The 24,600-nt window shown below is 36.4% G+C and overlaps 6 protein-coding genes across 10 annotated transcripts in view; 3 read left to right on the forward strand and 3 right to left on the reverse strand.

Moving 5' to 3' along the window:
• Positions 1-24,600, reverse strand: part of LOC103842894 (protein SPIRAL1-like 3) — a 209,522-nt gene that overhangs the window by 50,234 nt on the left and 134,688 nt on the right. The gene's annotated exons all lie outside the window — the stretch shown is intronic.
• Positions 628-3,905, reverse strand: LOC103843604 (tyrosine-protein phosphatase DSP3). The gene is made up of 5 exons (XM_009120344.3): positions 1,685-3,905; positions 1,498-1,591; positions 1,356-1,413; positions 1,240-1,283; positions 628-1,133 (listed from the first exon to the last, which is right to left on the reverse strand). The coding sequence occupies exons 1-5, from the start codon at positions 1,843-1,845 to the stop codon at positions 870-872; spliced, it is 621 nt and encodes a 206-aa protein (XP_009118592.1). The 5' UTR covers positions 1,846-3,905; the 3' UTR covers positions 628-869.
• On the forward strand, positions 4,151-6,311 carry LOC103843613 (zinc finger CCCH domain-containing protein 33). Of its 2 annotated transcripts, none has more exons than XM_009120356.3 (7): positions 4,151-4,445; positions 4,564-4,721; positions 4,816-4,878; positions 5,002-5,121; positions 5,219-5,452; positions 5,527-5,787; positions 5,856-6,311. In XM_009120356.3, the coding sequence occupies exons 1-7, from the start codon at positions 4,388-4,390 to the stop codon at positions 6,084-6,086; spliced, it is 1,125 nt and encodes a 374-aa protein (XP_009118604.1). In that variant the 5' UTR covers positions 4,151-4,387; the 3' UTR covers positions 6,087-6,311. The 2 variants fall into 2 exon arrangements, with proteins under 2 accessions (XP_009118604.1, XP_009118612.1); XM_009120364.3 differs by having other exon boundaries at positions 4,388-4,445; positions 5,533-5,787.
• Positions 7,159-9,920, forward strand: LOC103843628 (probable inactive receptor kinase At3g02880). Its single transcript, XM_009120370.3, has 3 exons — positions 7,159-8,929; positions 8,993-9,310; positions 9,381-9,920. Exons 1-3 carry the CDS (start codon positions 7,693-7,695, stop codon positions 9,653-9,655), a joined length of 1,830 nt encoding a protein of 609 aa, XP_009118618.1. The 5' UTR covers positions 7,159-7,692; the 3' UTR covers positions 9,656-9,920.
• Positions 11,225-12,835, reverse strand: LOC103843639 (gibberellin-regulated protein 5). Its single transcript, XM_009120383.2, has 3 exons — positions 12,046-12,835; positions 11,860-11,893; positions 11,225-11,583 (listed from the first exon to the last, which is right to left on the reverse strand). Exons 1-3 carry the CDS (start codon positions 12,118-12,120, stop codon positions 11,402-11,404), a joined length of 291 nt encoding a protein of 96 aa, XP_009118631.1. The 5' UTR covers positions 12,121-12,835; the 3' UTR covers positions 11,225-11,401.
• LOC103843647 lies at positions 17,364-23,105 on the forward strand. Of its 4 annotated transcripts, none has more exons than XM_033281421.1 (13): positions 17,364-17,580; positions 17,712-17,772; positions 17,968-18,405; positions 18,495-18,580; positions 18,683-18,783; positions 18,868-19,161; positions 19,257-19,631; positions 19,739-20,774; positions 20,858-21,088; positions 21,172-21,296; positions 21,408-21,667; positions 21,833-21,944; positions 22,040-23,105. In XM_033281421.1, exons 2-13 carry the CDS (start codon positions 17,770-17,772, stop codon positions 22,663-22,665), a joined length of 3,687 nt encoding a protein of 1,228 aa, XP_033137312.1. In that variant the 5' UTR covers positions 17,364-17,580; positions 17,712-17,769; the 3' UTR covers positions 22,666-23,105. The 4 variants fall into 4 exon arrangements, with proteins under 4 accessions (XP_033137312.1, XP_009118644.1, XP_033137782.1 ...); XM_009120396.3 differs by having other exon boundaries at positions 21,408-21,595; XM_033281891.1 differs by having other exon boundaries at positions 18,008-18,405.

Here is a 24,600-nt window from a genome sequence, read left to right on the forward strand (position 1 = left end):
ATCTGTTGTTGCTTTTTTTGTAACAGAAAACCCTTAAGAGGGGCTGTTAAAACAAAATTTTAACTCTGTTTATGTTCAGACATAATACTGACATCTTGTTTTCTGTTCAGACAAAAGATAGGATACCTTAGGTAAGAATGATCTACAAAGTGCGTCAGTGTACAGACATCTTGTTTTGTGATGACATAGCAACTTTTTTGAGGATTGTGCACACTGTTAGATTGTGTCATTGGTCTCGAGTTTTTATCTGATATACTATTCTTATCCGTCCAAATTCGCTGACTCGATCACGTGGAGACTGATAATGGAAATCAAAATCACAAGTAACTAATTAAAGATACCTTTTAAGACATCTTTGATTAGAGCATATTTGTTCTTAATACATGCACGTGGTATACATAGTCAGAAACCTTGTCCTCCGGCGCACATTGTATAAATTGGAAGATGACTCGATTCTCTTTACCTCCTCCGTTTTTCCATTTTTCTTTTTTTTTATTGACTGCTTTTTAAAAATTAAAGTTAATACTACAATTATGTTCTGATTAATTGTACTACAATTATTTCTTTTTTAGAACAATTTAGCTAAAAGTCACTTTATGAGCTGACAAGTTTATAAGAAAAAAAGAAAAGAAGATAAAGCATAAGAAGCTTTAGTGGTCATTGAGTTAATTGACCTCTCTCATGCACCAGCGTCTAACAAAGAGTAGCCTTTCTATACACTTTACTATCACTAAACCAACCCAAATGAAACTTCCGTTTATGAATCTCGAACTTAATCCTCCTATAAGAATCATATCCAGCGACCGATAAATGGAACCTCAAATTAAAAAAAAAACATGAACCATCTCCCACCGGTTAGCTCTCGTTTCTCAAACTTTAGCAGCCTGCGGTTTCAGCGTCTGGACGTTTTCTTCTTCATGGACTAATCTTTTCCTCTTGAAGCCATAGCCGTGATAACGATACATAATGCTCAAAAGACACTGCCTCAAACTCGCCGTATCAAACGCCTCAATGAAATTCAAATCCCTTTGCCTCCACTTCACGCCAGCGTTCTTCTGGTACTCCTCGAGCACCGATGATAGACACCAGCTCTGGACTTTTCTCAAGCATCCTACCAAACAGCCTGTCCTATGCTGCATTCATCATAATTGAGTTCACCAAATCCATTAGTCTCCTGTAAAATAACTAATCTCCACCAAAAAAAATATCCTTTTATAATTGATGTATATTATTATTTACCTTTCCGGCTTTGCAATGTATGAGAATCGGATGGTTTCTTACATCTACAAGAAAAAACAAGACAGTTTACTTTAAGACATCATGAAACAGACAGTGTTGAGTGTTGGAATCCTTACCAACTAAGACTCTGAGAGCATCTAAAACTGTATCTTTTGGCATAGGAGTTGGAGGATCCTGCAATTCATAAACGATCCATTTATAAAAAAAACAAAATCAACAGTGAGCAGCTAATCAATCCTCCAAGGGAATAAAACGCACCGTTTTGCCTTCGATACCAAATTGGAAAAGCTTAATGTTGTTGGCCTCAAGAAACTTGAGATTCTCCTCCGGGTACGGTTCAGGGCAAAGATAACTGCTCTCACAAAAAAGGAATGATTTTTAATTAATCCAATTGTGAAATTAAAACCAATTTAAACAGAATAATCGAATAAAACAATTAGCTTACATGATGGAACGAAGACTAAGAGTTGTGAGGAAACCGAAATTCTCCGGTTTAGGAAACCCAGACCGGTAAATCCCGTCTTCGACCATCGAGAAATTAGACGGCGCAGCTAAAACACCACCGTCGACGACGTGATCATCCGCCGCTTCCATTATCAAACACATCGAGAGAATTCAAACTCCTTCCTTCGAATTTAGCAAAACCCAGAAAGCTTAAGGAAAGAATTGATTTGAGGAAGAAGAAAGGGTTTGGTTTTTATAGGACAGGACAGGAAGGGGGATCAAGTGGGGTTTCTGTTCTGTTTCGATTAATTAATAAAAATAAAGGAAACAGCTTTGAAAAGCGGACTCTGATTTTGTTACGATCCCTTCTTCCTATTGGTTGTTAAAACCACCTTCAAGGGGCTTTAGGGTGGACCCTACTGGTATCTCTAAGATGTTGACACGTGTCGTTCTTTGGCTTTTAGTTAGATCCTCATCACAGCTGACTATTCTTCTGAATCTCAATTTGAGTCAATTCTTAACCATTTTATTTTAACAAAAAGTAAATTAAATGTGGGATGAACATTATTAGTGGTGAATCACGATAAATTTATATGAAGTATATAGTTCAGTGGTCTAATTTTGAATTTTATTTTATAGACCGAAAGTATTGACTCGTGAGAATTGTAATTGACAAGAAGATAAAAATTTGACCCAACATAAAAATAATCACAAATAGGATACTAAGTATTTATGTTATGTTAGATTGCTTCCACATTTTTAATTTAGTATATCTAAATTGAGGATCTAATTCTTTCCTTTTTTTTCTTGTAGATAACCTAATATTTATTATGATCATGGTTAGATTGATGATTCTTAAGATTGCCATGAACTCGGTTGTTAAGAAGAATCTGATGATGAAAGATCTTGACATTTGTTTAAAACATAGATTATCCGATTTATACATGTTGTTTGTTTACTTATTAAATCGAACACATCTTCATCATATATAAAGAGATGATTTTAAACTTTTCAGTAAAAACTTCAAAATGTATATTACATTATCAGTTGAGCTATCCAAAAAGAAATTTCAAAAGGAATTTAGACTTTTTTGTGACTTTACCTAATAAAAAAAATCTTCTACTATTGCTTACTCTTTCCTTTATAATGTCCAAAGATGCTTCTTCACCAAATGATGTACTAGATTTGTCATCTTCTATTGCTAGCTCATGAAGTGGAGAACCAAGATTTGAATCATGCTGGCTCAAAGTTATAGACATGCTCTCGATCCTGAAGGATAAGATAGAAACTGATGTGTGAATGCAGTCTCTTGTGATGACATCTAAAGGAAGCTAAGTGCAACCATCACATCACTTATCATAAAGACGAGATGATGCATTCTTTTGCATACACATTGAACCTATTGCCAGTTGCCACTGCTTAGTTTAACCCTTAGGTACCACAGAAGTACTGTACGATTGCTTTTTTAACACGTTAGGTTTGTAAAGATGTCATTTTTCATATATATGGATAATTGATGTAGTATGTCTTCAAGTTTTTATGATCATAAAAAGTAGATTTGATGCAGAGATTCAGGGTAGTGTTTTGAATTATTCAGAAAGAGAATTACACACTACTAATTTGGTTTTGTTATTAATTTAATACCTGGCCGGTTTGTCCCATCTAATTTTCCCGCCAAATAAAAACTACTAAAACCACCAAAAGATTTTCGTAGTCTCTGTTCCTCGGAAATGTTTTGACCTCTGTTCATCGCCTTCAATCTATTAGCTTCCATACGTGTTCTTTGCTCTTCTGTCAGCTCACTGCTTTTATCCTTGTTTCGTGTAGGCCATTAGGCCTCGTATCCGTTGCATTATCAAATGTCTCGTTCAATATACTGTCTTGAAAAGCATCGGCATTAGTATCAGGATCAACGATCTTCTTTGATGGTATGTTCTCCTCGTCATAACTTGGCTGATCCATATCTCTGTCTCCTGCAAAGAGTGTGTGTATTACCGACAGTACAAGAAAGTCATGGAGTAACATAAATTTAATTTGCAGCCATACAAGAAGCGTTTCCACAAAAGCTGATCTGTATTACATACCTTGATCATCAGAATGAAGAGCATTCTCCTCTTGCTTTCCGTATAACTTGTTTGTATCAACTCCGCTGGCGACCCTTTCTCTCAGTTAGTTTAGGATCAAGATTAGCTTTAGCTCCAGTATCATTACTAGAGAGAGTGAGTTTCAGTTTGAATGTCGGTTTATTTGTTTCTATTGGTTGGTTCAATGTCGGTTTAGGATCCATCACACACCCATAACTAACCAGATTGGAAAGGACAAAGATAATGAAAACAAAATAATAAAAGTTTGGTGACGTCGTGTTCTCTACCGTCCGTCCAATTTTGGCGGAGAAGATAAAATAAAGTTTTGCACTTGGCAGCAAAAAACCTACGTAGGGATAGGTTGGTCTTCTTATTTGCATTAATTAATTATTATTGTTCTCTAAATGTTTTGTTTCTTTTTTGTGTGGAGGTGAGACGAGAACGCCTTTTTTGCTTTTAATCTCTCTTTTCACTTCCTGTCTCTCTGTTTACACGATTCTTCTCCTACTTCATCTATGTCCATTGTCATTTACTTCTTCTCTTACACTTTATGGTGATGATAGTGTAATGTCTTATGCTCATCTTCATCATCATCGTTGGAGACATTCCTCTTCACGTCTATGGATTTTAACGCCGGAGTTCCTATGTCCTCTCTTTCTCCTCTGCTGATCAATCAAGGTCTCCTCAGTTTATTCTTCCTCTTTTTTTTCAGCTTTGATCTGATTTAAATTTTTTATTTTTTTTATGGATTAATCTCGAATTATATTATATTTTTGGTGGGGGTTGTGATCATCAGAGGCAATGTGGCAAATGAATTTGAGTTCAGATGAAACAATGGAAACTGGTTCTTACCCTGAACGACCAGGAGAGCCTGATTGTTCTTATTACATCAGAACTGGTCTTTGTAGATTCGGCTCCACTTGTCGGTTCAATCACCCTCGTGATCGGGAACTGGTATGTTCTTGTGTCTGCTTTTGGAGTTTAGAGATCTGTTTTGTCGGATCCAAAGTTGGAAGCTCTTTAATAGTGTTTTTGATATCTCTTATAGGTTATAGCCACTGCTAGAATGAGAGGAGAATACCCTGAAAGGATTGGTCAGCCTGAATGCGAGGTTATTAGAATACTCTTCTCTCTGTTACATTATGAAAGAGTTTTTTTTTTTTTGCTGTTTATAAGAAGATATTTTGTTTTCCATTGTGGATTAACTTACATTGTATGTTTGGGGGTTGTTTAGTACTATTTGAAGACAGGAACATGCAAGTTTGGAGTAACATGTAAGTTTCATCACCCTAGGAACAAAGCTGGGGTTGCTGGAAGAGTCTCACTCAACATGTTAGGCTATCCTCTACGCTCTGTATGTTTGTCTTTTTCTTTATTTAATTTTATTTTATCATCACTTTTGTGATTGTTACAAAACCCTCTTAGTGATTCTATTTTATTAAATGATGCAGAATGAAGTTGATTGTGCTTATTTTCTAAGAACCGGACACTGTAAATTTGGCGCCACTTGTAAATTCAACCATCCTCAGCCTCAACCGACAACCAACCTCATGGTTCCTACTTCAGGCCAACAACAGTCTTACCCTTGGTCAAGAGCCTCTTTTATCGCCAGCCCTCGGTGGCAAGATCCCTCCGGCTTCACCCCATTAATGATGCCTCAAGGAGTTGTATGGAACCCATACAGCGTAAGTTGTGTCCAAAAACAACACTCCTCATCTGATTCTTTTGATTTCAAACTGAACTTTTTTCATTTCCTTAGGGCCAGCTCGGCTCAGTTTCTCCTTCAGGTACTGGAAATGAACACAACAACTACAGAAACATGCAGCAAAACGAGTCAGGCTCCTCTGTTCAGCCTAGTGAGAATGTTTTCCCGGAGAGACCGGGACAACCTGAATGCCAGTTCTACATGAAGACAGGAGACTGCAAGTTTGGCACAGTTTGCAAGTTTCATCATCCTAGAGATAGACAACCTCCTTCTCCTGATTGTCTCTTGAGTCCCATTGGCCTCCCTTTACGCCCTGTAAGCTGCTCAACAAAATGCATGTTCAATTGAATTTGGTTGGTTCTAATAGTTTTGTTTGGATATAGGGAGAACCGGTGTGTGTGTTCTATAGTCGCTATGGAATCTGCAAGTTTGGTCCAAGCTGTAAATTTAATCACCCAATGGAAATATTCGCATACGACAACACAGCTTCAGAGACAGACGAGGTTGTGGAAACGTCACGCGGAGATTCCAGAAGAGTCTCAGTGTCTGAAACAAGACAAGCAACAACAACAACCTCTGGTCAAGACACTCCCACTGATACACAGCAGCAGTGAGTGAAGAAGAGAGCTTTAAAAAGCTTTGATTTTTCATAGAGAAACCTGTAAATTCTTACATTTTAATCTGAAGCATATTTATATTAATAATGTATAGAGGAGGTGATTATACAACTGATCTTGATCTGATAGCCATTGTTGAAATATTCTTTTGGTGGATCAGGTGAATAGATTGATAAATGTATAACCGGTTAAGATCTGGTTTAGAAATCTTCCTTCTTATTACCGGTTCAGCGTTAGATTTTCATATTCCATTTTCAATTATTTATAAGTTGTTAACAATGCTCGTGTGCGAAGTCATATTTAATACATAAAGATTGGGCCTAGCTCGTGGCCTTTAACTTATCCATGTAATAACAACTTGACACAACTTATTATATTCAAAGACAAAATGGTATGTCTCTATTGTCTAAGAAATAAACATATTGCAACATGAAATTTGTGAAGAAGATTTCATGTGACCTACTTAACTAATCACAAGTTGTTTTGTTTAATACTACACTCAAGAAAGTAATAACATGCAAGTGTATTTCATACGTTTTCCAAATAAGCGGTATCAAACATATGAGGTAACCAGGTTTGAAAATATAATCGATTTGGCAAACAAGAATTCCAACCACTCAAATTTTCTCAAGTCCAACATTCTATATACTAACTAGTCTACACCAACCACTAGTTAGCTTTATGATGACCATTTCTATTTCCGAAATGGTCAATGCCACGGATAGGATTGTTTAGAAAAAAAAATTAGCTGAGAAATTTCATAAAATAATTAAAAACGGTGGCTCGACACTATTGGGTTCTTTTTTGTCAACGGTTTGCCTAAGACTTAAATTCACAAATCTAGCTTTGTTTTTGGTCACACTAACCTGAACAACACAAAACAAACAACTTTCAAAAAACAGTTGTTGATTAACTTTTAAACGTCTACAAAACATTACTGCAGCCCGTAGTAATTATGATAAAAAAAGGTATTTATTACCACCATTTATGTAATGCGATGTCTAGTTGACTATATTTTGATCGTTACAACTATTCATGACCTTGTTAGTAGATTTTTTGAAGATTTAGCTATTTCTATAACATAGCTGTCATATTTATCGTTACAACTATTCATGGACCTTGAGATACTCTTTACTCTTTAGAATATCTCATCAGCATTAACATTACCATGTTTAAATATTATTTAAATTTTATAATTAAAATATTAAATCCACAAAAATACTAGATCATTCATACTATGAAAGCCTGTCAAGAATTATTTAAACGAAAATTTCAACCTATATGGTTTAAAATTTTCATTTTAATTTTTTTTTGTCAGAAATGAAAATTCTCCATCTTCTTCTTCTTGTACCATTATGATATCTTTCTTTTTTCTGTGGCCGGTTCTAAAGAGAGAGAGAGAGAGAGAGAGAGATGAAACTAATGTGAAAAGCCTCTTCTTGAATTCCACCATCCGTCTCCTCTCTCTGTTCAGACTCTTCTTTACGCGTTACCCAAAAAGGTACAAAATCTCAAAAAATCTCTCAAAATCCAAAATATATTCACCGAAAAAAAAAACAAAACAAAGAAGCACCAATAATTAAAACACAACTCAGAGAGGAAGATGAACCGATCCATCTCCTTCTTCTCCTCCATCTTCCTCCTCTACCTCGCGGCGGTTACTTCCGACCTCGACTCCGACCGTCGAGCGTTACTCACCCTCCGCAGCAGCGTCCGCGGCCGTACGCTTCTATGGAACACGACCGCCTCCTCTCCTTGCAGCTGGCACGGAGTCAACTGCCTCGCGGGTCGGGTCACTTCCCTCCGGTTACCCGGAACCGGCTCATTAGGCTCCTTACCAAACGAATCAATCGGGAACTTGACTCAGCTCCAGACTCTCTCCCTCCGGTTCAACTCCCTCTCCGGTCCGATCCCGTCCGACTTCTCCAACCTCGTCCTCCTCCGTTACTTGTATCTCCAAGGCAACGCCTTCTCCGGCGAGATTCCCGCGTTTTTATTTACGCTTCCGAATTTAATCAGAATTAATTTAGGGGAGAATAGGTTCTCGGGGAGGATCCCGGGTAATGTGAACTCCGCGCCTCGGTTGGTTACGCTCTACTTGGAGAGGAACCAGCTCACGGGTTCGATCCCCGAGATCACACTCTCTCTCCAGCAGTTTAATGTTTCTTCCAATCAGTTAAACGGTTCGATTCCGGATTCGCTGTCGGGCTTTCCCGTAACCGTTTTCGAAGGGAACAGTCTCTGTGGGAAGCCGTTACAGTCTTGCGCCGTTTCTCCGCCGTCTAAAGACAGCGACGGGTTATCAACGGGAGCTATCGTCGGGATTGTGATCGGGTGCGTTGTCGGTTTGTTGCTGCTTCTCTTGGTTCTGTTCTGTCTCTGTAGGAAGAGAAAGACGGAGGAGAATGCTCCGCCGCGAAACGTCGAAGCAGCTCCCGTCGCCGCCGCCGCCGCTACGACTTCCTCCACCGCCGCGGCTATACCGAAGGAAACGGCGGCGGCGGCGGAGAGCGGTGTGGTGAGTAAAGACTTGATCTTTTTCGTGAAGTCTTTCGGGGAATTCGATTTGGACGGGTTGTTGAAGGCTTCGGCTGAGGTTCTTGGGAAAGGATCTGTTGGGTCTTCGTATAAGGCGAGCTTTGATCATGGTTTGGTGGTGGCTGTGAAGCGGTTGAGAGACGTTGTGGTGCCTGAGAAAGATTTTAGAGAGAGGATGCAGGTTTTGGGATCGATGAGTCATCCTAATCTAGTGACTTTGATCGCTTACTACTTTAGCCGTGACGAGAAGCTTCTTGTCTTTGAGTACATGTCTAGAGGAAGCTTGTCTGCTCTCTTGCACGGTAAGTATCACTGCGTTGTTGTGATTGGTTATGTCATTTGAGCTGATTTAAATGGATTTGTAGGGAACAAAGGAAGCGGGAGGACTCCGTTGAACTGGGAGACCAGAGCTGGTATTGCATTGGGAGCTGCGAGAGCGATTAGTTACCTACATTCTCGCGATTCGACAACTTCTCATGGAAACATCAAGTCTTCGAACATTCTCTTGTCTAACTCCTATGAAGCTAAAGTGTCTGATTATGGTCTAGCGCCTATCATTAGCTCCACGTCTGCGCCTAACCGTATCGATGGCTACCGTGCCCCTGAAGTTACTGACGCTCGCAAAATCTCTCAGAAAGCTGATGTTTACAGCTTTGGTGTCCTAATACTTGAGCTACTCACAGGTAACAAGCTTAAAAGCATTGTTTTTTAACTGTGTTTTTAGGAGTATTAACATGGTGCGTTGCATTCCAGGGAAGTCTCCAACACACCAGCAATTAAACGAGGAAGGTGTAGATTTGCCAAGATGGGTCCAATCTGTTACTGATCAACAATCAACGTCTGATGTGTTTGATCCAGAGCTCACAAGGTACGAATCAGAGGGCAATGAGAACATTATCCGGCTCTTGAAGATCGGTATGAGCTGTACGGCTCAGTATCCTGATAGTCGTCCTTCGATGGCCGATGTTACCAGACTCATCGAGGAGGTTTCACATTCATCAGGCTCTCCAAACCCGGTATCTGATTGATTATAGTGGGGGTCTAAATTGATCGAGTTCAAATTGTTTGGGGCTGAATTGCAATTTATTGAATAGTTTATACACATTCCCCGCCTTTTTATTTCCTTCGTTGTGCGTGTCATAGTGTGTTCGTTAATTATTGAGCCTCAAATTGAGACGAGACTTTGCAGATTTTTTTCTCTTTATATTTTTCTTTAGTTCATAATTTTAAAAATGTTCATAAAATTATTTGCTAAAGACAATTTTTTGTATAAAGTGTTATTGGTTTTTTTTAGCAACAAGTGTTATTGGTTGTGTGTGAATAAACTGGTTTGTTTTCTTCGTATCTTATCATACAAAAAAGTAAAAAAGGTCAACAGTCTTTGTTTTCGCGCCGTCCATTAGAATTTGCTAATTCATTGATAACAAGATGACTTTATAATCCATAAAAATAAAACTGAAAATCTTTAAAAAAAATTTCTTGTAACACAACTAAAAATCTTGTATTGGCTATTTCTTCGGATTTCACATGAAAAAATGTCAACGACAATGGTGGTCCTGAATCATGTCACGATTGACTGACAAACAGTTCATGTTTCCATTTAATTTGAAGTTTTATAATAATGCGAAGTTGGTAACCACTAACCGTACACCACAAGGAAATAAATAAAGAAAACATATTAAAATTAGTCAGAATTATTTACTGAATATCAGTTTATATATATATATATATATATATAGTGATGTTTTATATATATATGATGATGTTATGTTTCTGGTTTGTGAATATCAATTTCAGTAAATGGATATATATACTTTGGTTTGGAAAACTCTGCAGAATTTATGTATCTATATATCAACATGGCCGATAAATCATGATGTCCACAACTACACCTTAAAAAACTTGGACCAGTTGTTTATCATACCTAATTCCAAACAAACAAATAAAATCATACCTACTTTCAAAATCTAGTTACTTGGACTTATTATAGAACATAAATCATTTCAATAATCACAAAATATTATAGGTTCATGTGTAATGGACACAAAGTATATGGTATGAAATTTCGCATGAACAAATAACTAGTTTTGACATTTTACCCAAAAAAAGAAACTAGTTTTGACAAGTTCTTTACTTCAAACATAAATCGGTAGATATACTTTCAACTTATTATTTGAAAAATATTGTGATCTAGATTCAACAAATTCTCCATTCTTTCCATGTGACATAATATCTACACCGATTCATAATCATAGACAGTTGACACCATTATTTTTTGTTTTACTGGTCCAGCTCATGTCCATGTGGACACACATCCACATAAGTACGTATGAAGTTTCTATATTGGCAATAAAGTTTTTGGCAGGTGGCCCGTAGTGAGGGACCAATATTCCATAACTCTCGTGACATATTCACATACATATATAGATCATCTTTCCTCAAGTGCAACGCCTAAATTTAGAACGCGAACCAAATAGCATTAAAGCATAATTAGAGCCGGTCATAGACGAAATGAAATATATATATTTTTAGGTTAAACCAGAGTGAAGTAAAAGCCGTAAATGAGAGAAAAGAATGCAAGGCTTTGAGTAATAATTTAAAAGGGGCCATAATTAATACTTAGGCCTAACATAGAACTTATATAACGTCTTAGCACAACAATCGATAAGATCAAACGAGAAAGTAAGACAAGTAGAGTCTACTAATTAGCAGACACATATCTAAACGATATAAGTGACCGATGATACAAAGTTTATTTGCTTATAAAAAGGAAGTTAAGGACATTTTGAACGGCCTTCTTTGGTCTTCCAATTGTTGTAACAAGGGCAGTTTTGCTTGTTTCCATAAGTGCCAGAAGGAACGCAAAGACATTTGCTACAACACTTAAGGCAAAAGAACATGCATGGCTTCTTGTGTGATGTTGCCGAGCAACGGTAATTACACTTCGGTCTGCAATCTGCGCGTGAAGTTTACATCCAAAACAATGCCACAACAAAATAAACACATCGTTGATATGTTCATGTTTATATATATCATATAAAATATCCAAGTCAGTAAATACTAGTACTTTAAGAGATTGTGGTTTTTTTTCTTCTTTTTTTGAAACAAGGAGATTGTGATTAATTTCAACAAAACATATCATAATTGTTGCTTGCGTATTTTTCAGCAGATTATCAGCTTGTGACTTTAGAATAAATGGTATTATCGTAATTACATAGTATTTTGTTCCTACCTTGGGGATGGAGTCTGCCACCACCACGAGAAGCCTGTCAAAGAAAGGCTTCACTTTCAATATAACCATAGAATTTCAGTTCTTGTTAAAATTAAAAGAAAAATAAACAATTCACTTCTTCTTCTTGATAAAACTAATTATTTCGAAATTGAGAGAATGTGTTTTGACAAAGTTTTATGAATATACCTGAACGAGGTTGGAGACTGACAGTAGAGAGAGCAAAGTTAAGAAGAGAAGAACATATTTAATAGAATTCGTCATTTGTATAACTTTTGGTTTTGAACTAATGATTTTTAGAACAAAGTATAGGTTAAAGATACTTATAGAGAAAATTAGTGGAAATTTGCTTTTAGGAACAATATTTGACAATCCCCGTGTTCATGCCGTGATTTTTGGGTACGATTAGGTTACTGTAGTTACTAATTATGCTACTTATTTTTTGCCCATCCGAAAAGCTTATTAAAAATAATTCCATCCTAAAATAGCAGATAAATGAATGGAACATATAATTCCTTTCGTTTTTTACTCGTGTTATTATTTTACATGACAATTTGTGCAACCTATGATTTCAGTTTGATAGATCTGAATTATGACTAAGCTAAAATTTTAAAATGATTCAACAACAATATGTATGTAAACTTAGAAGTGAACATAAAGATGAAAGAAGTCAAGTCGTGTAATAGAAACGGAAAATGCGGCGAGGTTAAGGTGAAGAATAAGATTATTTGTTTTTGAATATGTGATATTTGCGGGCCATTTTTGGCCACATATCCATCATATTTTGAACTTGCAGCAAATTATGCATGCTACCAGGAAAAATATTTAATGTTGATAGATTTAAGTTATAAATAATGTTGCATATGAATAGTTATCAAAAGAACACTACCAAACTAAAAATCTAAATGATTTAAGGAAATATATGTAAACGGTAAAGTGCAAATAAAAAGGCACTAAAGACAAGTAGTGAAATGGAAAGCGAAAAATACGGCTAAGTTAAAGGCGATAATGGTGATAAATAATACTCCTACCAAAAAAAAAAAATGGTGATAAATAATACTATTTGATTTTGAATATGTGATATTTGTGGGCCATTTTTTTGTTCAAATATATTTCATATTATTTGTTCTTTTTCTTTTTAATTTAACAACATCACTAGATTTTTGGTCAAACATCAATCATATTTTTATATTTTGGATATATAGAGCTATTAATAAAAAAAGTTAAACATAGAGTTTATGAAAATAAAAGTAAACCACCATCCACGGTTGTCATCATATCATATGACTGTGGATTTGTTAAAGAAAAACTATAGAGATCGTAGACCGTAAACTATAGATACCTTAATCTTTGTTGCATTGCATTATTTCAAAAGCTCTATAATAGCAGAATAATGAACAAGACATATAATTTTTTTAGTTTTTATTAATGTCATACTTTACATGACAATCATTTGCAGAACTTAAGATTTCCATTTTGATAGTGATAGATCTGAATTTAAAATAATCTTGCATGTAAAGCATTATATGAACACTATCAAGCTAAAAGTCTAAATGATTCAATGAAAGAAATGTAGGTATTGTGAAGTGCACAAAGAAAAGACTAAAATCAAGTAATGTAATAGATATTAAGTGGAAAACGCAGCCAAGGTTAAATGGCATGAACGGTGATAAATAATACTATTTGATTTTGAATATGTGAATTTTACGAGCTGTTTTTTTTTTCTCAGATATAATCTTATATATTATTTTCTTTAATTTATAATTTACAGGCGACAACAAAAATTCTTTAAAGGCCTTAAAAAATAGACAGACCCAAAATACTAAAACGTTCACTACTACAAAATCTATCAGAAGGCCTACCAAAAATGATTTTCCCAACTATTCCAAATAAAACGATAAAACACGGCCGTTTTCCCAACTTAGAAATTAACGAAGTAGTCATTTTAATATCATTTGTTTTTGGAATAAAAAATGTACTTTTATTTTTGGAATAAACAGAGTGTATTTTTTTATAAAAAAAACTGAGCATACAACTCTGTATTTATAAGCATCTATATATATATAAAATTGTCTGCCTCTCTCCTAGGCCATCCAGCTGGAAACTCGCTCTCTGAGGGGTTGACACGTGTCCGCTTTTCCTAAAACGCGCCGCATCATTTAAACTTATCAATAATGGGCCTTATTTCTTCGTGCTGGGCTTAAGTTTGCTCACTAATATTGTATTTTTTTCGTTTGTTATATTCATGGGGTTTAAAAAAATATTATATTCACGGGCTTTACCTTTTGGGCTTAAAAAATATTCACTAACATTACTTTTGGGTTTAAAAAATCAACGCAAGCTCACAACATTTTCACGTTTTCCGTTCTCCTTCTTTGTTGATGTCGACTGTAAATTCTGGTTCTTCGTATTTTCAAGCTCCAAAAGGTCAAACTACAATAGAAGTTCTTTAATATCTGTGTCGATCTTCGTTCCTGTCGTTTCGTCTGCAATAAATATCTTCTGCTTCATAACTGGATGAAGTGCTCCATCGCCATTAAGAGCTTTCTTAACTCCTTGGACCCACACAAACCACGATTCCTCATTCAATGTTTTTTATCCCCTATGAGTCGGTGAAACTCGACCTATAAAAAGGTTAGTTTCTGTCCCATGATCATCATCCTCACCATCTTACTAATCTTACAATGAAAGGTCCATCCAGTTATATATGGTTGTTTTGTCGTTTGAGTCATCGTATTCGATACGTTCTTGGCCTTATCTCAGGTCGGCTGATGGGTTTCAAACGAGAGGTTTAGATCATCAGAGAAGAGACGGAAACGATCTGTGACGACGAAGGAGGAGAGAAAAGATTTGACGGTGGATTTCATGCGAGTTTGTTGCCTGAGGCATAGATTGCCGTAGCAGTTGGAGCAAAGATTCATGGTTGCGGAGAGGAAACCCCAGTTGTTAGAACAGAGACGGTGGCCTTTGGCGTTTGACATCGATGATCTTCCGCTATAGATCTTGAGAGAAAGTTCAAGGCTTTAAATCGAAATTGGAAAAAAGACATCTGATTTAAAGAATCAACGAACCTGCAGAATTTTAAAAAACATAATATGATACGAACCGGACAGAGACGAGAAGAAAACGTTGAGATAAATAGAGAGCCAGCTTCAATCTTCTCACAAATCGACTCCCTTATCAGAAACAAAATCTCATTCTTTTGGGATCAAAATGAGAAATTCGCATCTGAAACTATGCAATTCTGGTTTTCGGTTTTACATCTGATGACCACCATTGTCGATTAATCACCTTCTAGCGGGCTTCTTCAAACTAAGGAAAGAGGCTCCTCTTCTTGAGCTTTGTATTCGGGCTTTCTCTTCTTCGCTTTATTTATTGGGTATTTTCATATCTCAAATTTGGGCCATATTAACTCTTCGGATTTCTTATGTCAGTTATGCCTTAAGATTCTGAGCATGGGATTATCTAGAGCTTATAATATTTTGTAATCTCTTGCTACTTTTATATCAATGTACCATTTTTTTTAGCGGAGAGGAAATAGGGAATTAATGTTTACCTGTTCTAGCAATAGGAAGAAGATGAGGCCTTAAAATGGAATGGATCTTAGAAATGTCTACAAAGTTATTTAAGAAAAAAAAAAGTCTTTCGTGGAAGATATTTAAGAAATAAGAATGAAAGAAAAAAAAACATTAAAAGGAAGTGGGTCCACCAAATAATAGTCGCCATTTAATCCCACGATATGTAACAAACATTTAACTGATTATTAAAACCCCAAAACTTGGACAAACTTTTTACATGAAAAACCAAGTCCAAGGCCACACACACAACATTAAAACACAGATAACGATTAATTATTTAGAGAAGACACATGTGGTTAACGTGTTTTAGCAAAAATAAAAAAAGAAATAATTATTTGATTTATCTATTTTCATCCATTTATTTTAAGGTCCATAATTTCATGATAAATAATGCTCATATAATTTTTTTTCCCATTTACATCAATTTATTTTTTAAGATCCATGATTTTACGATCCATGATTTTACGATAAATGGTGCTCCTAACTTTTTTTGTTCATACAATAGCGCAAACATATTATTATATATTACTCCTACTTAGCTATTTGAATAAATGAACACTCTGAAATTTAAAAATATTGTACGATTTCCTTTGTACGATAAACAATTTTATTTCAAAGTATTAATACACCAATGCAAAAAACTATTTTGCAAGATAATACACGCATCTGCAGTATAAGCTCTTTATTACATACGAGTATGAATGCTATAAAAACGTCCGTGCAATATTATCATTTAATTTAAATATATTGTTAATTCATAACGCAAGTTTCCACTATATTCATAACTTCTAAATTAATAGTAAAACTTATCTAATAAATTCTAAACTTATTTAATAACGATATACCATATTCAATTTAAAGAGTGGCTAGGAAGTTGAAGTATGATTTTCATTAGGAAAAAACTATCATATTTTAATTAAAACATACACACACAGACCAAGCTACTCACACTAATAAAAGGCTGTTTTGGTTTAGATAATTCCATGATCATTGCATAATTATATAGGGACATCATTAATCTTATTATATTAGATTGTTCTTCATAGAATAATGAAAGTTACTGTCATTTTAATTCAGTCTAAAAATATTTTATTAAAAACAACAACATGATCTCTGAATTCTATTTATTTATTTTTATTTATAATATCGTTTTCAATCTATATTTTTTTAAGAAAAATGCTTCATAAAATTAATGTAAATTCATATAAAATAGTTTTTTTCTAACTTCCCGCCCGTAGGGCGGGCCGACCCTAGTTATAAATATGTTTCTCTTTTTTTTTTGGCCAACCTAAATAAATATGTTTCTCACAATGCAGAAATCTTACTACTTTTCAAAAGTAGAGATGCATTCATGGAGTTGTTCAAAAAAAAAAAAGAGATATTGCATTCATGGCTGTGAAGGTAAAAATATGATTCATCATCATTCATCACTGTAAAAATCTTGTTAAAAAACGTTTTGAAAAAACCCTTGTTAAAAACCTTGCGTGTTTAATTAAACAAAAAAAAAAAAAACATTCGCCTAAATTAGTTTTTTTTTTTTTTTTTTGTCGGAGATTTATTTAGATATTACAATTATGAGAAAGATTACAAAGACGATTCGATTACCGACAATACTACCTGCCTTATGAGGATCTACGTCTAACTGCCTCATTTGAGCCGTCCTATGAAGATCACGCCTGGCCGGATTTACTTGCACCATGTTGAGAAACTCTTGTAAGCCTTTCTTCCGTAATCGCATAATTGTTGAATAAATCGCTCGCTCCGGGAATTGAAACCTGGATTTCCTGTGCAATCTGCAAGAAATTGCATAGTTTGGGATTTGAACCCCAGACCTGGGTGTAGAAGCCTTTAAACCATAACCACTAGGCTACGGTGCTTCCACCGCCTAAATTAGTTAAATACAGAAAATCTAGCGTGTGTATATTATTATAATACCTATATGTATTGTCCGTACGTATCTACGAGTATAGGTATAGATAGAAGCGTGTGTATTTTTATTTCTTTCGTACTGATATGTCCACGTCAGATTCTCCTTGTACCTAGCTAGAGAGTCAGTGTGCGAGAGAGAGAATCCGAAATCGAATCTGGATTTAAAGAGGAACTAGGGTTCTTATAGGGAGTTGGGATAGCGATAATCGAGGAAATGGTAAGTTAGGGTTTGTGTAGATCTTCGATTGAACCATGTTGAGATGCAAAATGTTGTGATTATGTGCTCGATTTGTAGTATAACAGCATGATTGAATCGTCTGGGTTTGTGCTCTTAACGTTCTTTTGCAGTTGGACTAAGAAGAAATCAATTTGGGAGAGACTACTTGCTCATCAGTTTTTGTTGTGTATGGTAAGATTGTTTATCTTCTTCTCTTAGCTTGTTATTATTAACGATTTGAGTTAGATTACATGAATAATCTTGCTTGGATAGTATCATGAATGTTTTAGTTGTTAGTCGATATGTGAGCAACAAAAAGTCGTTAACTTTTCATGTAAAGCTGCTTCCTTTTTATTGATTACATTCTCTCTTTTGTTATTCATGAAGGCTGATAGAAGAGATGGGAATCGTTACATTGGTCTGACAGGTCGTTATAAATTGGAGTCTGGAACTTGTAATGTCTGCTCTGCTCCTTGTTCGTCTTGTGTGCATCGTAATGCGGGTTCAGTGTCAGAAGAGTCTCCGGGTGAAAACTCCCATGGTGTAGTGGCGAGCCAGTGTTCTTTCAACGAGGGAGATCTATTGCGTTCTTCTCGCCTTAATCTTGTTCATGATACTTCCTCTGAGCATTCTGAGAGTCAAGAAGTTGTAAGGTCTTCTAATCATCAAGTCAAGAAAAGTGTTTTAGTTGAAAGCTCTACGCACTCAGTAATTGGGATGGTTGGGGAATCGGGAGAGAATATTGTCTTAAATAAGGGAGAGGAACCAAACACATTAGCTATGTCTGACTGTGAGAGTGCTGATTCTGAACCGCAGGAAGTTGATGTAAGTAATGCTTTTTTGTTGCAATATTTTACTTTCATCTCGCAGTTACAGAAATCTCAAGTGAAAATGTTGTCTTTGGTGTTGAGCAGGTGAAAATTTGTGACACTTGTGGAGATGCGGGCCGTGAGGATTTGCTTGCTATCTGCAGCAGATGCAGTGATGGTGCAGAACACACGTAAGCCTGTTTCAGTTAGTTCTTTTTGGAGTTTGAATATCATATTGTTAATAGCGCAGCGCTTTATTTGCTAGTGATATAGTTGCGTTTTCTTACTTTTAGCTATTGCATGCGAGTAATGCTTAAAAAAGTTCCAGCGGGTGATTGGCTTTGTGAAGAATGCAAGTTTGCTGAGCAAGCAGAAAAGCAGAAGCGAGACAAAGGTGAATAATTTACCATGCATGTAGTGAATTAGCGGAACTTGTCTTTCTCCTTTTTATCTAATGAATTTGAGTTGAAACATGCAGAATCTAAGAGAAAGCAAGAAAGTGAGGCAAATTTGAATACACAGAGCTCCAGCAAAAGGCCCATAGATAGACCTGAGGCAGCTCCAGATGCTAAAAGACAAGCATTTGAGGCTCCAACAGGTTCACCAAAAAAACCTGTTCTCCCCAGGTTGCCCACTTTTTCCCGGGAAACATCATTTAAGCGCTTAGAGAAGACAACGAGAAAGCTAGCTCATCACTCATCTTTCAATAGCCACTCCAGTGATGACACAGAAAGCACACGATCCACTGACTCACAGGTCCAATCTCCTAAAGGTAGGATATATGATGTTGAAAAAAACTCTCAAACGCAGTTCTTCCTTGTTCTTGATTATTCTTTTTCAGGTAGTATAATATTACCTTGTTAACAGCTTGTGCAGGCTCCCTTTTTAAGTCCAAGTCGTTTAATTCTTCGAGCTCTAGACCAAAAGTGAGACCAGTGGATGATGTTATGCCTAAGGAGGGGCTTTCTAGAAAATTAGGTAGATCAATGTCAACTAGATGTATAGACGTAGGGAGCTCTGGTTGCAATGACTCAAGAGTACAAGGTTCAAAGCAACTGAAAGATCGGAGTACAGAAGCATCCGGAGTCGATCAGAAGCTAATCTCACGTGGCAATTCGTCCAGTTCCTATGCAAATAGTGCACGTGATTTGAAGAGTTTGCAGTCTGATGGTAAAGAAGGTAGCTTGACAAAGAAAGCCAGACATCTAAGTCGAAACCGCCTGGAAGATATAGTTGCTTCTGGTACATTTTCATCTTACTGCTATATGCTTTTTGTTCTGCTAGTGAACTATCTCCGCATTTAAAGATATCATGATTGACACCTCGAGATTTGTTTCTCACATATGCAGTGGGGGATACACATACGAATGAAAATAGCAAAGACGCTGTTGGTAGTCGCCGAAGGTCATCTTTAAAAGACCTGTCATCTCAAAAAATTCAGACAGCCGAACCTGCTGAGACTTCATGTTCCTCTGGAAGCAATCTCTCTACCACGCGAAACATTAGCGAGGATGTTAATAAAGGCAATAGGTTGCGAGCAGCGGTCGATGCTGCTCTCCGAAAAAAGCCTAGTTTCGGGAAGAACCGTGGTTTGGAGCAGTCTGATTTGCCGTCAGTGTCTAATGTGGATTCTAGTTGCGATAGGGCTCTTCAAAATTTTCCCTCGAAGGTGCTGAGAGATTGGCCTGTGGGATTGCAAGGAGGGCAGGAGATTGCAGTAAATAGAAAACAGTCTACACTCGCTGGTGCTGATGCAATGGCTGCTCCTCAATCTCTAGAGCCTGCAGTTCATTTACATTCGGTAAAGCCGGTCATTAGAGATTTGCCTGTGGGATTGCAAAGAGGGCATCCAAATTTAAATACCGACAAGCAGACGATTGTAGTAAATAGAAAACAGTCTACACTGGCTGGTACTGATGCAATTGCTGCTCCTCAATCTGTAGAGCCTGTAGTTCATTTACATTCTGTAAAGCCGGTCATGAGAGATCTGCCGGTGGGATTGCAAGGAGGGCATCCAAATTTACTGACAGACAAGCAGGCGATTGCAGTAAATAGAAAACAGTCTACACTCACTGGTGCTGATGCAATGGCTGCTCCTCAATCTGTTGAGCCTGCAGTTCATTTACATTCTGTAAAGCCGGTCATTAGAGATTTTCCTGTGGGTTTGCAAAGAGGGCATCCAAATTTACAGACAGACAAGCAGACGATTGCAGTAAATAGAAAGCAGTTTCCACTCGCTAGTGCTGATGCAATGGCTGCTTCTCAATCTGTAGAGCCTACGGTTCATTTTCATTCTGTAAAGCCTGTCATGAGTGATTTGCCTGGGGTTGACCCATCTGTTCTGTCGACAACCTCAGCCATCCCAGAGCCTGAATACATTTGGCAGTATGGTTTTCATTCCTTTTCGTGAAGATCTCTGTTTTGGTTTTATTGTTTTTGTTGATAAACATTATTTTTCCTTTGACCAGAGGGGAGATGGAGGTGCGGAAAAGCAGAAATCTATCGGCAATGCATTGTGGAATGCAAGCGTATCTATCAACATTAGCATCACCTAAGGTTGCTGAAGTGGTGAACCAGTTTCCAGTAAAAGTGACCTTGAATGAAGTACCCAGGCTAAGTACATGGCCTTCGCAGTTTCAAGATATAGGTGCTAAGGAAGGCCATGTGGCTCTTTTCTTCTTTGCCAAGGACATCGTGAGGTGAATTCAGATCATATGTTTATTCATGTTTTAGTTTCTTCAATGCTTTATATCCTAACGTAATTGTTGCCTGTTACGCACAGTTATGAGAGAAGTTACAAGCCCCTAGTAGATAACATGATCCAGAAAGATTTAGCTCTAAAAGGAAGCCTCGAGGGTGTTGAGCTTTTGATTTTTGCCTCCAATCAGCTTCCTCGGAACTGTCAGCGTAAGAACTCTTTACATCATGAACATACATTTGTTGCAAGTTTCACTGTTCTCAGTAGGGTTGAACTTCTGTATTAAGTGCTTAGAGGTGCTATATCCTTGGCGTTTACAGGTTGGAACATGTTCTTTTTCCTTTGGGGTGTATTTCGAGGAAAAAACAAGAAATGTTCTGATCCACTCAAGAACAAACCTCTTCCGGCGTCTAATGTTTTGCCAAATATGGGGAGAGTGTTTTCTACACGTGAGGGCTTTTACAATGAAAATCCAAGCAACAGAGAGTCCTTGCAATCGTGCATGAAGGTTGGTTATTCTAGTCCTCTAATTCACACCTGCCATCTGTCTCTCGTTCTCTATCACACCTCTAGTTATACGGTTCGTTTCTGAATCACGTATGCCGTTTGTTTTTATGCTCTAGTTATGTAAATATCTTGCTCGTTATCTATTTTAGTTATTAAGAGTGTTCAGGACCGTTTTGGACAGTTTCTAGGTTTATCTAAATAGTGTGCACATATTTGATGGATTCATGGGTTTGAACAGGAGGAGAATGCTAAAGAGGGTGAAGCGGGCGGTGGAGATAGTGGAGCGGTGGAAGAAACTGAGGAAGGAGAGATAGGTTCTTGCCCACAGTTGAAGGATGAGAAGATTTCAGGTAACAATAAGGGTTTGCTTTCGGCTGTAATGAGGTCAGGAAACAGAACAAACTTTTAGTTGTGTTCATGAATTGTTTGTTATTGGAATTGACAGGGCCTAGGAGAGTAAATTCATCTGACGTGAACCATAATGTGGACATGGATGATCTGAATAGTGAAGGGTTGTGTGAAGGACCAGCGAATAAAAAGCTGAAGACAGGCACAGGAGTAGAAACCGAATGTAACATATTTAGGAGGGATACATCTGGTCCCCGTCCCCGTGAGGAGGAAAATGTGATCAAGAAGAACCCAGTTGCAACGGAAAGGATCGTGTTCCCTTTGGATTTGAATGATGGAAAGGAAGAGGATACTGTAATGGTAGACAATAATCCAAGAGCACTAGGCGATGACAAGAACAAACAAAGACCACTCGGTATGGTCCCAAATCTTGAGCTGGCTCTAGGAGAGGATGAAACTACTACAACCACAGGAGTCCTTTTGCCCTTCATGGCTGGACCTAGCGCCAGTGAAAAACATAGAAGTAGCAATAGCCAGAAGGCAGAAGAAGAGAATGCAGCTTCTCTCTCACTATCCTTGTCCTTCTCATCCTTGGAGAAGGAACAACAACAACAACAAAGACAACAGCAGAATCAGAGACGAGTATCTGGATGGGAACAAAAGAAGCAGAATGTGAATACTCCTATGTTTCTCTTCAGAGACTTCCCTGACAAATCCTCATAGGGTTCTTACTTGTTAGGGGATGACGATATCAGCAAGAGAGTATATGCAGTAGCTTTGGATTATCTGTTCATATAAAAAAAAAACAGGAAACTTATATTTTAGTTTGGCTTTTGGTTTCCTGAAGAAGACTTGACCAAACCAGGACTCGCAGCAGCTTTGTACAATGAAGGCGATGGGCAAAAGACAGATGAGAAGATGTCGGTTTTGTAAACTGATCTGCTTAAACCTAAAGTGTGTGTTTATATATGTTTTTAGCTTCTCTGTTTTACTCATGTTCGTTATAGATATAGCAAATAAGCGAGTAGCTGACAAGTTTATTCATACATTCATAGTCTTCAGAATCTGATGCCTAAGTGGAATCACTTGCAAGTACAGAAGAAAGGGTAATCAGAAATGATGTTTAAATAGATCAAGTGAAATCAGAAATGATGTTTAAATGACTGTGTGAATGTTCTGTGGATTAACCAAAAGTGAAATCAAACCGTAAACCGGATTGGTCAAACTCGGATTAACCAGTTGCCTCTTCATGCAATCGGCTCTCTCTCTTCAATCAATCAACGTTAAAAAGTATCTTCTTCTCGGCCTAAACTTCTTCCCAATGTTTTAATACCCGACCCCAGACCCCGGGAACCGGACGACTTACCAAATCGCTAGGTTAGCGGATTGACCGTGGTGAACCACAGATTAATAAATGAATTAATTTTATTATATAATAATATATTAGCTATGAAAAAATATATAAAATAAAGTTTCATATTTCCTAAATGTTTTTTAAAACATAAAATAATAGCTTGGATATGTATATATTTCATGTTTAAAAATATTTAGATATTTTCTTAACTTTAGTTTCTATATTTTTATTTTCATTTGACATACACAATATAAAAAAAATAGTTTAGACTATTTAAATTTTTCTGTAACAAGGTAAGAATTATGATATCTAAAAAACAAGACATAAAATTCATAAATATTTAAATGTCTAATATGAATAGTAAATTAAACTTCAAATTCAAAATAAACAAAAATAAAATATTATTGTAATAAATAGTCAATAACGGAAATAAACTAACACCAAATCACATCAACTAATTTTGGTTCTGTTGATGACAAAAAAGAATCACAAATATAAAACTCAAAAGAGAAAACCTAACTTTTTTTTTCAGCACCTAACTTCTTAATTGGAAACTTAGAATATAAAACATAATTAAAAAAAAGTAAATGTTATTTAAACAACCGATATCGGGTTCCAGAGTTTAGTGGGGTTTTGCGGGCTTTTGCAGATTTCTAAATATTAAATTTTTCATAAAATCCAAACCATATTTTTTTTTGGTCACCAGGTTTACCGGTTTAACCGTAAATCTGGGTTGGGTTTCAAAATACTGATTCTTCCTAATAGCAAAAAGAAAGAAAATAAACCGAACAAAAATAATCAAAGCAAAACCATAGATTCGATTGATATTTTGCTGCTGAAATTGTACCTTTTTACAACGGTTAAAAATAATAAATTATTTTGGTCCCACTTTAGCAAATTTTTTTGGTCCACTAAAAGAAAATTCAATAAAAATAAATATATTTTACTCCAACGGCTAGTATTTATGGGAATGTGGGATTGATATTTATTATACTCCAACGGTTTAGAACCGAGAGTGTGTTTTGGAGACTACATTATTTATAAATAGTGGCACTGAGAGTGTGTTTTGGAGAAAGGAAACCGAGAGTGTTCCAGAAAAGGAAATTGGGATCTATTTATATTTGTTTCTTCTTCTTCTTTGGATTATATTTCTCCAATTACTTGCTGGTAGTAAAGATGTAGCTGGTTTGAAGTACACCGCTATCTTACTTCCAATGTTTGAAGTAAGTGGTTTGTCATGGTGTTTTGTCTTTCACGACAACCACTGTTTTATTTTTCTATCTTTCTTTTTCACCTACCTACTG

Source organism: Brassica rapa, chromosome A01 (genome assembly GCF_000309985.2).
Source record: "Brassica rapa cultivar Chiifu-401-42 chromosome A01, CAAS_Brap_v3.01, whole genome shotgun sequence".
In the NCBI taxonomy this organism is placed as follows: domain Eukaryota; kingdom Viridiplantae; phylum Streptophyta; class Magnoliopsida; order Brassicales; family Brassicaceae; genus Brassica; species Brassica rapa.

Excerpts from the sequence above, each read along its gene's own strand:
- LOC103843604 (XM_009120344.3), bottom strand. The coding sequence starts at position 1,845 with ATGTGTTTGATAATGGAAGCGGCGGATGATCACGTCGTCGACGGTGGT. Across the intron at positions 1,284-1,355 it reads TGCTCTCAGAGTCTTAGTTG|ATGTAAGAAACCATCCGATT; the intron begins GTAAGGATTCCA and ends TTTTTCTTGTAG. Across the intron at positions 1,134-1,239 it reads TACATTGCAAAGCCGGAAAG|CATAGGACAGGCTGTTTGGT; the intron begins GTAAATAATAAT and ends TGATGAATGCAG.
- LOC103843613 (XM_009120356.3), top strand. The coding sequence starts at position 4,388 with ATGGATTTTAACGCCGGAGTTCCTATGTCCTCTCTTTCTCCTCTGCTG. Across the intron at positions 4,446-4,563 it reads TCCTCTGCTGATCAATCAAG|AGGCAATGTGGCAAATGAAT; the intron begins GTCTCCTCAGTT and ends TGTGATCATCAG. Across the intron at positions 4,879-5,001 it reads TTGGTCAGCCTGAATGCGAG|TACTATTTGAAGACAGGAAC; the intron begins GTTATTAGAATA and ends GGGGTTGTTTAG.
- LOC103843628 (XM_009120370.3), top strand. The coding sequence starts at position 7,693 with ATGAACCGATCCATCTCCTTCTTCTCCTCCATCTTCCTCCTCTACCTC. Across the intron at positions 8,930-8,992 it reads CTTGTCTGCTCTCTTGCACG|GGAACAAAGGAAGCGGGAGG; the intron begins GTAAGTATCACT and ends ATGGATTTGTAG. Across the intron at positions 9,311-9,380 it reads AATACTTGAGCTACTCACAG|GGAAGTCTCCAACACACCAG; the intron begins GTAACAAGCTTA and ends GTTGCATTCCAG.
- LOC103843639 (XM_009120383.2), bottom strand. The coding sequence starts at position 12,120 with ATGACGAATTCTATTAAATATGTTCTTCTCTTCTTAACTTTGCTCTCT. Across the intron at positions 11,894-12,045 it reads CAGTCTCCAACCTCGTTCAG|GCTTCTCGTGGTGGTGGCAG; the intron begins GTATATTCATAA and ends TTTCTTTGACAG. Across the intron at positions 11,584-11,859 it reads TGGCAGACTCCATCCCCAAG|ATTGCAGACCGAAGTGTAAT; the intron begins GTAGGAACAAAA and ends CTTCACGCGCAG.
- LOC103843647 (XM_033281421.1), top strand. Across the intron at positions 19,632-19,738 it reads GGAAGATATAGTTGCTTCTG|TGGGGGATACACATACGAAT; the intron begins GTACATTTTCAT and ends TCACATATGCAG. Across the intron at positions 21,089-21,171 it reads TTTGCCAAGGACATCGTGAG|TTATGAGAGAAGTTACAAGC; the intron begins GTGAATTCAGAT and ends TGTTACGCACAG.